Source organism: Mustelus asterias, chromosome 9, assembly GCF_964213995.1.
Source record: "Mustelus asterias chromosome 9, sMusAst1.hap1.1, whole genome shotgun sequence".
Taxonomy (NCBI): Eukaryota; Metazoa; Chordata; class Chondrichthyes; order Carcharhiniformes; family Triakidae; genus Mustelus; species Mustelus asterias.
In genome coordinates this window covers 59,172,612-59,185,978 of record NC_135809.1, presented here as the reverse complement: position 1 = coordinate 59,185,978, position 13,367 = coordinate 59,172,612, and the positions used below count along the sequence as shown (strand labels likewise).

Genomic DNA, 13,367 nt, shown 5'->3' with positions numbered 1-13,367 from the left:
GGCGTGCCGCAGGGATCGGTGCTGGGGCCTCAACTGTTTACCATATACATAGACGATCTGGAGGAGGGGACCGAGTGTAGGGTAACAAAGTTTGCGGATGACACAAAGATGAGTGGGAAAGCGAATTGCGTGGAGGATGCGGAAAGTCTGCAGAGAGATTTGGATAGGCTGAGTGAGTGGGCGAGGATCTGGCAGATGGAGTATAACGTTGACAAGTGTGAGGTTATCCACTTTGGAAGGAATAATAGCAAAATGGACTATTATTTAAATGGTGAAAAATTACAACATGCTACTGTGCAGAGGGACCTGGGGGTCCTTGTGCATGAATCGCAAAAACTCAGTTTGCAGGTACAGCAGGTGATCAAGAAGGCAAATGGAATGTTGGCCTTTATCGCGAAGGGGATGGAGTATAAAATCAGGGAGGTCTTGCTGCAATTGTACAAGATACTGGTGAGGCCGCAACTAGAGTACTGTGTGCAATTTTGGTCCCCTCATTTGCGGAAGGATATATTGGCCTTGGAGGGAGTACAGAGAAGGTTCACCAGGTTGAGGGGGTTCGTTTATGAGGAGAGATTGAGTAGATTGGGCCTGTACTCGTTGGAGTTTAGAAGGCTGAGGGGAGATCTTATAGAGACATATAAGATAATGAAGGGGCTAGACAGGGTAGACGCAGAGCGATTCTTTCCACTTAGAAAGGAAACAAGAACTAGAGGACACAGCCTCAAAATAAGGGGGAGTCAGTTTAGAACAGAGTTGAGGAGGAACTTCTTCTCTCAGAGGGTAGTGAATGTCTGGAATTCTCTGCCCATTGAAGCAGTGGAAGCTACCTCGTTAAATATGTTTAAGTCACAGGTAGATAGATCTCTGATCAATAAGGGAATTAAGGGTTATGGGGAGCAGGCGGGTAAGTGGAACTAAACCACTATCAGATCAGCCATGATCTTATTGAATGGCGGGGCAGGCTCGAGGGGCTAGATGGCCTACTCCTGCTCCTATTTCTTATGTTCTTATGTTCTTGTGCATGAATCACAAAAAGTTGATATGCAGGTGCAGCAGGTAATTAAGAAGGTAAATGGAATTTTGTTCTTCATTGCTAAAGGGTTGGAGTTTAAAACAGCGAGGTTATGTTGCTGTATCAGGTGCTGGTGAGGCCACATCTGGAGTACTGTGCACAGTTTTGGTCTCCTTACTTGAGAAAGGATATACTGGCACTGGAGGGAGGAGATTCACTAGGTTGATTCCGGAGTTGAGAGGGTTAGCTTATGAGGAGAGACTGAGTAGACTGGGGCTATACTCATTGGAATTCAGAGGAATGAGGAAAGATCTTATAGAAACATACAAGATTATGAAGGGAATAGATAAGATAGAAGCAGCGAAGTTGTTTTCACTGGCAGGTGAAACTAGAACTAGGGGGCATGGCCTCAAAACAAGGAGGAACAGATTTAGGACTGAGTTGAGAGGAACTTCTTCACCCAAAAGGTTGTGAATCTGTGGAATTCCCTGCCCAGTGAAGCAGTTGAGGCTCCCTCATTGAATGTTTTTAAGGCACGGATAGATACATTTTTGAACAGTAAAGGAATTAAGGGTTATGGTGAGCGGGCAGGTAAGTGGAGCTGAGCTGAGTCCACGAAAAGATCAGCCATGATCTTATTGAATGGCGGAGCAGGCTCGAAGGACCAGATAGCCTATTCCTGCTCCTAGTTCTTATGTTTTTATGTAACATTCCCACCCAGGCCCTATCCCCGCAACCCCACATATTTACCCTGCTAATCTTCCTGACACTAACGGGCCATTTTGCATGGCCAATCAACCTGACCCATACATCTTTGGAGTGTGGGAGGCAACTGGATCACACAGAAGAAACCCATGCATACACAGGAAGGACATGTAAACTTCACACAGTTAGTGACCCGAGGCCGGAATTGAACCAGGGTCCCTGGTGCTGTGAGGCAGCAGTGCTAACCACTGTGCCACCGTGCCGATTTATACCCACTTTGATACTGTCCCTTTTATTCCATGAGCTATAACTTTTCTCACAATTCGATTGTGTGACACTATTTCAAATGCCTTTTGAAAGTTTACATCAAAAGCATTAACTCATCTAACCACGGTGGCACAGTGGGTAGCACTGCTGCCTCACAGCACCAGGGATTCAGGTTCGATTCTGGTCCCAAAGATGTGCAGGTTAGGTGGATTGGCCATGCTAAATTGCCCCTTAGTGTCCATAGATCTGTAGGTTAGGTGGATTGGCTGTGGTAAATGCATGGGAATACGGGGATAGGGCGACGAAGGTGGGGCTGGGCATGATGCTCTTCCGGAGTGTCAGTGCAGATTCGATGGACTATACGGCCTCCTTCTCCACTGTAAGGGTTCTATATCTTTTCCTTTACCTCCTCAAAAAACTCCAGCAAGTTAGTTAAATATGATTTCCCCTTCAGAAAAACCATGTCTTTTCCTATTTTTTCCATGTGACTACTATTTCTAGCCCGAATGATTGTTTCTTCGAGCTTGCCCACCAGTGATAAATTGAATAAAGTGGTTAGGAAGGCATATGGTATACTTTCCTTTATTAGCTGAGACATGGGGCGAATTTTACCGTCCCACCTGTCACGGGAATCGGAGCGGGTGAGGGTCGGACCATGGAAACCTCGGGTGGGATTTTCAGGTTTTGTGACGAGCGAAGCCGGAAATTCCCACCCGTTGAGTTTAAGAGCAGGATGTTGCCTGTGCTGAAGAGTTTTCGTTATGAACAGAGATTGGATAGATTAGTGCAGTTTTCCTTGGAGCAGAGGAGTCCAAGTGGAGACGTGATTGAGATGTATAAAATTATGAGGGGCAGGAGGTTTAGAAAGATGTGAGGAAAATCTTTTAAACCTAGAGAGTGGTGAGAGTCTGGAACTCAATGGCTGAAAGGGTGGTGGAGGCAGAGACCCTCATAACATTTAAGAAGTATTTAGATGTGCACTTGCAATGCCAAGGCATACAAGGCTGTGGGCCAAATGCTGGAAAATGGAATTAGAATAGTTAGGTGGGCGGCACAGTGATTATCACTGCTGCCTCACAGCGCCAGGCACACGGGCTTGATTCTGGCCTTGGGTGACTGTGTGGAGTTTGCACATTCTCTCTGTGTCTGCATGGTTTTCTTCCAGGTGCTCTGGTTACCTCCCACAGTTCAAAGACATGAGGGTTAGGTGGGTTGGTCATGCTAAATTGCCCTTTTATGTTCAATGATGTATAGGTTAGGTGGATTAGCCAAGGTAAATGCATGGTAAATGCTGAGGCTATCCTTTGTTGAACAACGGCATAACATTTACAATTCTGCAGTTCTCTTGCACCTTCCCTGAGTCTAGGGAAGATTAGAAGATTATGGCCTGCACCCCTGTAATTCCCACTCTCACTTCCTTCAGCATCTTTGGATATATCTCATCCAATCCCTGTGCTTTGTCAACTTTTAGTACTGAGTCTATTCGACACTTCCTACTTATTAATATTAAACCCCTCTAGTGACAGAGTTTCCTTGTCTGTCACTATGTCCTGGGTAACATCTATCTCCTTGGTAAAGATGGATGCAAAGTTTTCATTTAATACCTCAGTCATGCTTCCTCCCTGTGTAAATTATCTTTTAGGTCCTTAATCGGCCCTACTCCTCCTTTTGCCACCCTTTTACTATGTAAATGCGTATAGATGATTTTGGGATTTTCCTTCATGTTGTTTGGCAGTCGTTTCTCATAATCCCTCTTCACTTCTCTAATGAGCTTTTCCACCTCCCCTCTGAACCTTCTGTATTACACTTGCCTCTCAATTATATTTTCCACCTGACACCTGTCATAGGCACACTCTTACTTCCTTATTTTAATTTCTATCTCCTTATTTCATCCCAGGAGCTCTGGATTTATTTATCATACCTCTCCTTTTTAAGGAAATATACCTTGGCGCTGCCTGAACCATTTCTTGTTTGAAGGTAGCCCATGGTTCAGCTACAGTTTTCCCCTCAACCTTTTGTTCCAGTCTAACTGGCCCAGCTCCATTCTTGACGCATTGAAGTCAGCTCTCCCCCAATTAATTATTTTTACTCTGGATTGCCTATTTTTCTTTTCTGTCGTCATCCTAAACCTTATGATCCAATTATCACTGTCTCCTAAATGTTCCCCCCTGACACTCAATCTACTTGGCCCACCTAATTTTCAAGAACGAATCCAACAGTGCCTCCTTTCTTGTTGGACTGGACATATAACTGCTAAACAAAACTTTCCTGAACACATTCTAAACTTTTCCCCCTCTCTGTCCTTTACACTGCCATTGTCCAGTCTACATTTGGGTAATTAAAGTCCCCCATTATAACTACTCTATAATGTTTGCAACTTTCTGTAATTCCCCTGCAGATTTGTTCTTCTACATCCTTCTCACTAGTTGGCAGTCTGTGGATTACACTGAGCAATGTAATTGCACCCTTTTTGTTCCTTAGCTCTAACCAAATTGATTCTGTCCCTGAATTCTCAGGGACATCCTCTTTCTCCAGCACTGCAATGCTTGCCCTAACCAATACTGCCACTCCTCCTCTTTCTCTTGCGTTTCTGAACACTTTGTACCAAGGAATATTTAACACCCAGTCTTGCCCTTTCCAGGTCTGTTATCGCCATAACATCTTATTTCCACACTGTAATCTGTGCCTGTAACTTCCCAATCTTATTTACTATGCTTTGTGCACTGACTTACATGCACAGTAACCCTGATTTGGACATCATTACTTTCGCCCTTATTCTGACTTCGCTGATTAACTTACTATTCTCTACACTAGTGCTATCTGTCCCTCCCTGTATTTTGTGCACCCTGTTTTTTGCTAAGATTGAATGTAGGATCAAGCATGAGATCAGGTGTAATAACTGTTCTTGTCAGCTTGGATCTACAATGTCTCACTTGTGCAGACTATGAATTGGATTCAATTTGTTTTCGGAGCAAGCAAGATGGATTAAGGGCTGGCCTTGTCCACTCTGCACATTGGCTTTGTAACTCTGAGATAGGAATAAAATTTTTAAAGATAATCTGTGTATCCTGGTATTCCTCTCTAATATTTCCACTTTAGAAGAATCAGAAGTTATCTTATTGAAACAAATACAATTCTGAGAGGGCTTGAACGGATAGGTGTTGTGAGGACATTTCCCCTCAAAGGGAACATAGAATTAGAGAGCACATTTAAAAATAAGGGGCTCCCATTTAAACCAGAGATGAGGAAGAATTCTATTGTGTAGCCATATCTGCTTTTGTCACCTTTCACTGCTTGTTATATCATTCCCTTTTACCAGGATCTGTGCTATTTTTTCCATTTTGCATTATTTTTCTTTTCCTTTCACATTGCCTCTTACCGCTTTAGTTGCCCATGGTTGTCTTTTTTGGCAAATACAATTCTTTCCCTTTTGGAGTATGGAGTGGTTCTGTACCACATTGAATTATTTTCTGAATACCTCACACCGATTTTCTGTCATTTTATTTGTGTATTAACAGATTTGCCCAGACGGTGGACAACTCTGTCTCATCCTACCGATGTCAGCTGTAACTACGTCCAGAATCTTAGCTGTTACATGTTCCTCACTTTCAAACACCATGTTAAACTTATTCATGTTATGATCACTATTAGATTAATGTTCATGCACTATCAGGATGTTAACTAAACTGGGCTCATTAGACATTACTACATCTATTACGGTTGGTTCTAGGAAGGATTTTACCAGACTTGAAGTCCAGAACAAGAAGGCAAAATTAAAAAACAGCCACTAACTGGTCAAACAGAGAATTTAAGACCAATCTTTTACAGAGCAAGGGTCACATTTGGCAGGACCGAAAGATCCACCAGTGGGTAGGACCAGAAAATCCCATTCTTGGTTTCAAGTGGGCAGGATTTTACAGCCTCGCGGAGCAGACAGGAATAGAAAAATAATTGGGTGGGAAATAAAGATATGGTGTGCCCATTGTTTTCCTACTGCCACTGTCATTTTACCAGCAGTGGGAAAGGTAGTAGATTTTCCTCCTACTCAGAGGCCAATTGAAGGCCTTAATTGCTAATTAAGGGCCAGTTAAGGGCCTCTTCCGACAGTCCCTGGCAGTTTACCAGCAGCAAGTGGGCCCTCTGTTACATGGGATGACTGGCAAATAAACCTTGGTGACCTCCATGCAGAGTCGGGGTGGTGGGCCATCTGATTGGCCCTTGGAGGGCCCACTGCTTCTCCCTCAGATAGCAAGGGCCACTAGCAGGGCAATATCCCCAACCTTCACCAACCAACAGCCCCTGCACTGTTTTTGTCTGATTGGTCCACGTGACCCTGACCCCACCTACTGATGTCCATGATGCTGCTTTGGGTCAGGTATAGTCGCCAGCACTGGCCACCCATTCCAGTGGCACTTCTGGGATTGAAGAGCAGCCAGCCCTTCTTGGTGGTGGGATCTCAATCTTTAAAGAGACAGGTGTCCTGATGGCTGTTGTCTGATGGACGTAGAACAGACAAGATGATGCTGAGTCCAACTCTTTGGCTCATGGATGGGGCCAGTGCTTCACTGTAAAATCCTGGCTATGCAGTGAAGTATATATATACTGTACATATAAAAGGGAGGACCTGATACATACTTGAGGGAAAAGAGACTAGGGATACAAGGTCAAATGGGAAGAGTTGGGGCAGCACGGTGGCACAGTGTTTAGCACTGCTGTCTCACGGCGGCAGGGACTCAGGTTCAATTCACCTCCACACAGGTGACTGTGTGGAGTTTGCACGTTCTCCCCATGTCCATGTGAGTTTCCTCTGAGTTTTCTGGTTTCCTCCCACAGTCCAAAGATGTGCAGATTAGATCGATTATTTATCAAATAAATCAATTTATCAAAACTCGTTGCATTCTGGGGTAGTGCCGGTTGATTGGAAAACGGCTAATGTTACGCCGCTGTTTAAAAAAGGAAGGAGACAAAAGGCGGGTAACTATAGGCCGGTCAGCTTAACGTCTGTAGTAGGGAAAATGCTGGAATCCATTATTAAAGAAGAGATAGCAGGGCATCTGGATAGAAATGGTTCGATCAATCAGACGCAGCATGGATTCATGAGGGGAAAGTCGTGCTTGACGAACATGTTGGATTTTTATGAAGATGTGACTAGGGCGGTTGATGGAGGAGAACCGGTGGATGCGGTGTTTTTGGATTTCCAAAAGGCGTTTGATAAGGTGCCCCATAAAAGGCTGCTGAAGAAGATTAGGGCACACGGAGTTGGGGGTAGTGTGTTAAAGTGGATTGGGGACTGGCTATCCGACAGGAAGCAAAGAGTCGGAATAAATGGGTGTTTTTCCGGTTGGAGGAAGGTAACTAGTGGCGTGCCGCAGGGATCGGTACTCGGGCCGCAACTGTTTACCATTTATATAGATGATCTGGAGGAGGGGACGGAGTGTAGGGTAACGAAGTTTGCAGACGACACAAAGATAAGTGGAAAAGTGAATCGTGTGGAGGACGGAGAAGATCTGCAGAGAGATTTGGACAGGCTGAGTGAGTGGGCGAGGATATGGCAAATGGAGTATAACGTTGAGAAATGCGAGGTTATACACTTTGGAGGAAATAATAACAAATGGGATTACTATCTCAATGGAAACAAATTAAAACATGCTACCGTGCAAAGGGACCTGGGGGTCCTTGTGCATGAGACGCAAAAGCCCAGTCTGCAGGTACAACAGGTGATCAAGAAGGCAAATGGGATGTTGGCCTATATTGCGAGGGGGATAGAATATAAAAGCAGGGATGTCTTGATGCACCTGTACAGGGCATTGGTGAGGCCGCAGCTGGAATACTGTGTGCAGTATTGGTCCCCTTATATGAGGAAGGATATATTGGCATTGGAGGGAGTGCAGAGAAGGTTCACCAGGTTGATACCGGAGATGAGGGGTTTGGATTATGAGGAGAGGCTGAGGAGATTGGGTTTGTACTCGTTGGAGTTTAGAAGGATGAGGGGGGATCTTATGGAGACTTATAAGATAATGCGGGGGCTGGATAGGGTGGAGGCGGAGAGATTCTTTCCACTTAGTAAGGAAGTTAAAACTAGAGGACACAGCCTCAAAATAAAGGGGGGTCGGTTTAAGACAGAGTTGAGGAGGAACTTCTTCTCCCAGAGGGTGGTGAATCTCTGGAATTCTCTGCCCACTGAGGTGGTGGAGGCTACCTCGCTGAATATGTTTAAAGCGCGGATGGATGGATTCCTGATCGGTAAGGGAATTAAGGGTTATGGGGATCAGGCGGGTAAGTGGTACTGATCCACGTCAGATCAGCCATGATCTTATTGAATGGCGGGGCAGGCTCGAGGGGCTAGATGGCCTACTCCTGCTCCTATTTCTTATGTTCTTATGTTCTTATGATTAAATATGGTAAATTGTCCCTTACTGTCAGGGGAATTAGCAGGGTGAATATGTGGGGTTATGGGGATAAGACCTGGGTGGGATCGTTGTCGATACAAGTTTGATGGGCCGAATGGCCTCCTTCTGCACTGTAGGGATTCTATGTGTTAATTAGACTGGGAGGAGGCTCCTGTAGAATACAAACACTAGTATAGGCTAATTGGGATGAATGGCCTGTTCTTCTGTTCCAGTTTCTGTTTGAAGCTCAGTCACTCACTTGGTGACCAGCTGAGGCAATGGAAGAATAATTGTATTTTCAAATTGGAACTCCCAACTTCCTCTGTCAAACATTTTGTACCTGCCACCTGCACCTGGCCAAGTTTTGAATAGTATCATTCATCTTTCAGTCACCAGTGCCCTAATTTCAGGTTGGACTTAATTGTAAATCCATCAATACGCGTCATGGGGTTGTTTTCTTTCTGGCAGCTGCTGAGGAAGTCAGCCACTCTGCAGCATGCAGGTGCACCTATTTTCAATGGACTAGTGCAGTTGTTCAGTGTTTGCAGACACAAAGAGAATAGAGTGGGGTTGGTGATTACAGACCTCAACTTCCCAAACATTCACCTTGATACGCTGCATCCGATATTTTTTAAGCAGCTTATCAAACCCTCAATCTACAGCACCCCCTTCACTCCCCTCCCTATGCCCCACCTCAACCTTCTTCTGAAGATGTTGAATCTTGCTGGAATCGAGTACCACAGTTTCTGGTCTCCCTTTCGTATCTCACTCAATTAGCCGCTCTTTATGTGTTAGTCTATGTTGTGACCGATCAGGGTGTATGACAATCGGCAATTACAACCGAGTCCAATCCTGCCCTCTCTACATTTGCCCTCTCCAGCTGCAGATTAATTAATGAGTGGTCTGAGGGAATGGAGGGGCTAACATCTGCCCCCAGTGAGACAGGACATCAAATCCACTGCTTTGTGTGGCTCAATTGCAAGTTCCCTGCATTTACTACAGTATTGATGAAAGCTCTCTATGTTAATCTAATTTTCATCTGCTCGGTCATGGAGTGATCACAGAAGTGTATAAGAAGATTTACACACCGCTGTCCACACTGGGTGCAGGTGAAGGTGTAATTCGTGCATTCTCATTACTGGCAGTAACCATGTATGGGACCGAAAAAGCTATTTTCTGAATAGAAGGTGTGATAACCCCCATGATCTGCATTGGGGAATCACTAATTGACCTCCCAGTTGGACTCATTGAGTATGAACTCCCTGGGGATTGGTACAAAAAAACTAAAAGATATCCCTGGGGATTGGTAATTAGTCAACCAGGTGGAGCTCGTTTACTGAGGCCTCTATAAAGCAAGTCCCCGAATGGATCCATTACCTTTTGAGTCTCAGTTGGGACCTGTTGTGTTCACCGCAGGCTTGTGGTTATTGTTTATTTTCATTTTGTGCAATAAAAGCACAGATCCTTCACAGCTGACCCCTGGAGTTATTATAGAAGAAATTGACACAAAGACAGCAGTCAATTATTGCTGATCAGAGGTCCATCAGTCTCTGGGGAATGTCAACATGGCCCACATGACAGCTGGGCAATGACACTCCTGCCAAATGGACATTTAGTGGGTGATAAGCCAGACAAAGCAGTGGAATTTCAGTTTGCTTGCTGCTGATCTCAGCCGAGTGGGGGCATCAACAATGATGAAGTCCCAATGCAGCATGATGACAGAGATCTTTCTTTCTTCAAAACATAAGTCTATTAAAATCTTGTCTATCTGACGGAAATGAAAATAAATGAAAAGCTAAAATGCAACCTGTGCAAGTTGAGAGGTGTCAGCTTAATATGATTAAGGGACTCCAGGGTATGCTCTCTTGGCAGAGGGAAATGCTGATCTGGAGAGAGTTTTTCTAAACAAGCTGACCATGAGCTACCAATCTGGAATTATACCAGTAAAAATACCTGCTCTTTATATTTATTGTTGCGAATTCTCTTTAAAGCAGACAATACTTCTATTTCAAAAGAAGTTTTAAATTGGAAGGACTGACTGGGGGCGGGTAGGTGTTGGGAAGCATTACTCCCGATAGAGTCACAGAGTCATTTACAGCACAGAACGAGGTTGTTCAATTCCTCAAATTCATGCCAGTGATTGCCATCTACGGTTTGCTGTTTTATCCTACTTCATTTCACCGAGGACGTAATGGTCAAATTAAATTCTATTCTACTTACAAACTGCTTTTGTTTTGCCCACATTCCAGATTATTTGTTTTATGGTGTACTGATACAGTTGGATATATTCGGAATGCTTGGGAATAGGGGTGATTCAAAGGGATTTTTAAGAAGGATAGTGGAGAAGCCTGTCCTATTTTGATAGCTCAATCTCCAGCTACCTGTCCTTTGTCGTGACCCCTCATAATCAATACCAAATTGCATTTATATTGTGCATCTAATGCAAGAAAACATTTGAAGGTTCTCCACAAGATTGCAGCATTAGGAAGGCTTGACTAAAATCTTGGTGAAAGATATAGGTTCTGAGAAGGGTATTGGGAAATGAGGTTAAATGACAGAGAGGTTAAAGGAGGGAATTTCAGGATTTGAAGCATATACAGCCACTAATGTTGGGGCAAAGAGATTGAGGAGTGCAAAAGAGGCACTGAACTGCTGCAAGCCTGCATATCAATTCTAAATATGTAACTCACCGAGACATTAATAACTGAAATCATAAATGAATGCAAGGAAAGTCTGCTGAATTAACCGGAACTGAGAGGAGCGTCCACGTCAAAGAAAAAAATGTATGGCGGTCAGTCATCTGGGAAAATGGAAAATTTACATCCTACTAATAGATTAAAACAGAATTAATTTCTAATATGGAAACTCCAAAACTCCCAAGCTCTTGGGGCTCCAGCTGAGCACACAGCATAGACCGGCACTCCAGTGCTGCACTGTCGAAGGTGCCATTCTTTTGGAAGAGACCTTAATCCCAGGCCTCATCTGCTCTCAGGTGGATGTAAAAGATCCCCTGGCGCTAAATGTAGACAACAGGAAATATCGACAAGGATGAACTAAGTATAGATTCACATAAAAACGTTGTAAAATATCTCAAGGTGTTTCACAGGAACACAATGAGACAATATTTCACACCATAAAGAAGGCAAGAGACAGGGAGGTAGAACGGTTTAGAGAAGGAATTCCAGAGCTCAGAACCCAAGCAGCTGAACACAGTCAACATTGGTAGGGTGATGGGAGTAGGTAGGGACTGTACAAGGGAGCAGAATTGGAGAAAAGAGATCCTCTAGGATTGTATGACTGGAGGAACTTACAGACATAGGATGGAGTGAGACCATGGAGAGATCTGAAATAGCTTAAGGTCAGGCCGAAAGGTCAAACTGAACTTACATGAGACTCATAGAATTCATCCACTTCTTTCAGCAGCAACTCCTGGTTTTCAGGATGGGTGGCAAGCAAGTAAGAAGTGAAGGCTAGAGTACTGCTGGTGGTTTCATATCCTGCTGCAAAGAAAATGAATGCCTGTCCCAAAATTTTATCCAGGGTAAGGATCTTCTTCTGGACTTTGGGTGAGTTTGTCATTCCTGTGCGCTTTGCATTCTGTGTCTCGGGTGACTCCTCAATTTGACTATCAGAATTGGCGAGGTCGAACTTCTCCACCGTGGTGTAATCGGTGGATATTCGGGCATCGAGCAGGAGCTGCAGGAAATCTTTGCGTCTCTGTAAAACACAAGTTCCGATCCATTAACACTACTGTATAACTCACTGCAACGCTTTGAGCCACCACTTCATGAAGGATGTTGGCATACTTGGATAGATAGATCTGCATTGGGTGTGAGACGAGAAATATTAGAAATACATGGCAGACATATTAGTATCTGTGAAGAAATCAGGTTACTGTTTCAGCATAAATACCTATAGAAATCTGATCAGCATTAACACCAACATGGACTAGTCGAGTTGAATGGCCTGATTCTGTATTATAAATTGTAAATGTCTTTTTCCAAAACTGGAAATCTAGAATTTCCTATTGCAGGTTTTGAGTATTGGTAATTTCTATAGCTAAATTGACAGTCATCATGCGCACTTCTTTTAATTCTCACTCTCCCTGTTGACCTAATGAGTACATGCAGAATCCACTGCAACACCAAGGCATGGAGACCAATTGGTCCCAGGTTCCATTTTTGGTTTGATGATAGAATTCCAACAGTGAGGTGGCCATTCAGCTGATTGAATCTGCACCGATTATCCAACAGAGCATCCCACCTAGGCCCTATCCCCGAAGACCCATATATTTACCCCGCTAATTCCCCCTAACCTACATATCTTGGAACGCTAAGCGACAACTTAGTATGGCCAATCGACTTAATCTGCACATCTTTGGACTGTGGGAAGAAACTAGAGCACCTGGCGGAAACGCACGCAGACACAGGGAGAATGTGCAAATTCCACACAGTCACCTAAGGTCGGAATTGAACCTGAGATCCTGGGGCTGTGAGGCGGCAGTGCTAACCACTGTGCCACCATGCCCTGGTGTAAGGTGGCTGAGTTGGGAAGGGGGAGTGGCAATTTGGACACTAGGCTTGAGCTCTGGCTGCCCTGGGGTCAGGGTTCCCACTCCTCCTCATTATTCCGAGGTTCCAGGTAAGAAGAGCATACTTTGGGTGAGGGCCAGACTAGCCTCATAGCCAATGATATCTTCCACAGACTAGCATCCCTCTAGCTTTCACTGCTTAGACTCTTGCACAAAGGATGAACTCATTGGGCAGGATTTTCTGGCCGCGCTCGCCCCAAGACCAGAAAATCCCGCCCAAGGTCAATGGACCTTTGCATGGTCTGTGTCCCGATTCCCATGGCGGGTGGGACAGGAAAATTCTGCAGATTGAGTTTCATCGTAAGGATTGGAGAAGAAAAAGTCTCTATTTCATCCCATCACGTCTGCTTAGATTAGATGAGCCAGAGTTACTGTGTTCAGACCTTTTATGTACCTCGTGATA

The 13,367-nt window shown here is 44.4% G+C and overlaps 1 protein-coding gene across 5 annotated transcripts in view; it reads right to left on the bottom strand.

Annotated features, from left to right (window-relative positions):
• tbxas1 (thromboxane A synthase 1 (platelet)) overlaps nucleotides 1-13,367 on the bottom strand; it is a 283,372-nt gene that overhangs the window by 33,681 nt on the left and 236,324 nt on the right. For all 5 annotated transcript variants that reach the window (XM_078220257.1, XM_078220256.1, XM_078220255.1 and 2 more), the window contains one exon: nucleotides 11,761-12,090. In XM_078220257.1, the coding sequence (XP_078076383.1) occupies nucleotides 11,761-12,090 (330 nt within the window). The remainder of the gene's footprint in view (nucleotides 1-11,760; nucleotides 12,091-13,367) is intronic.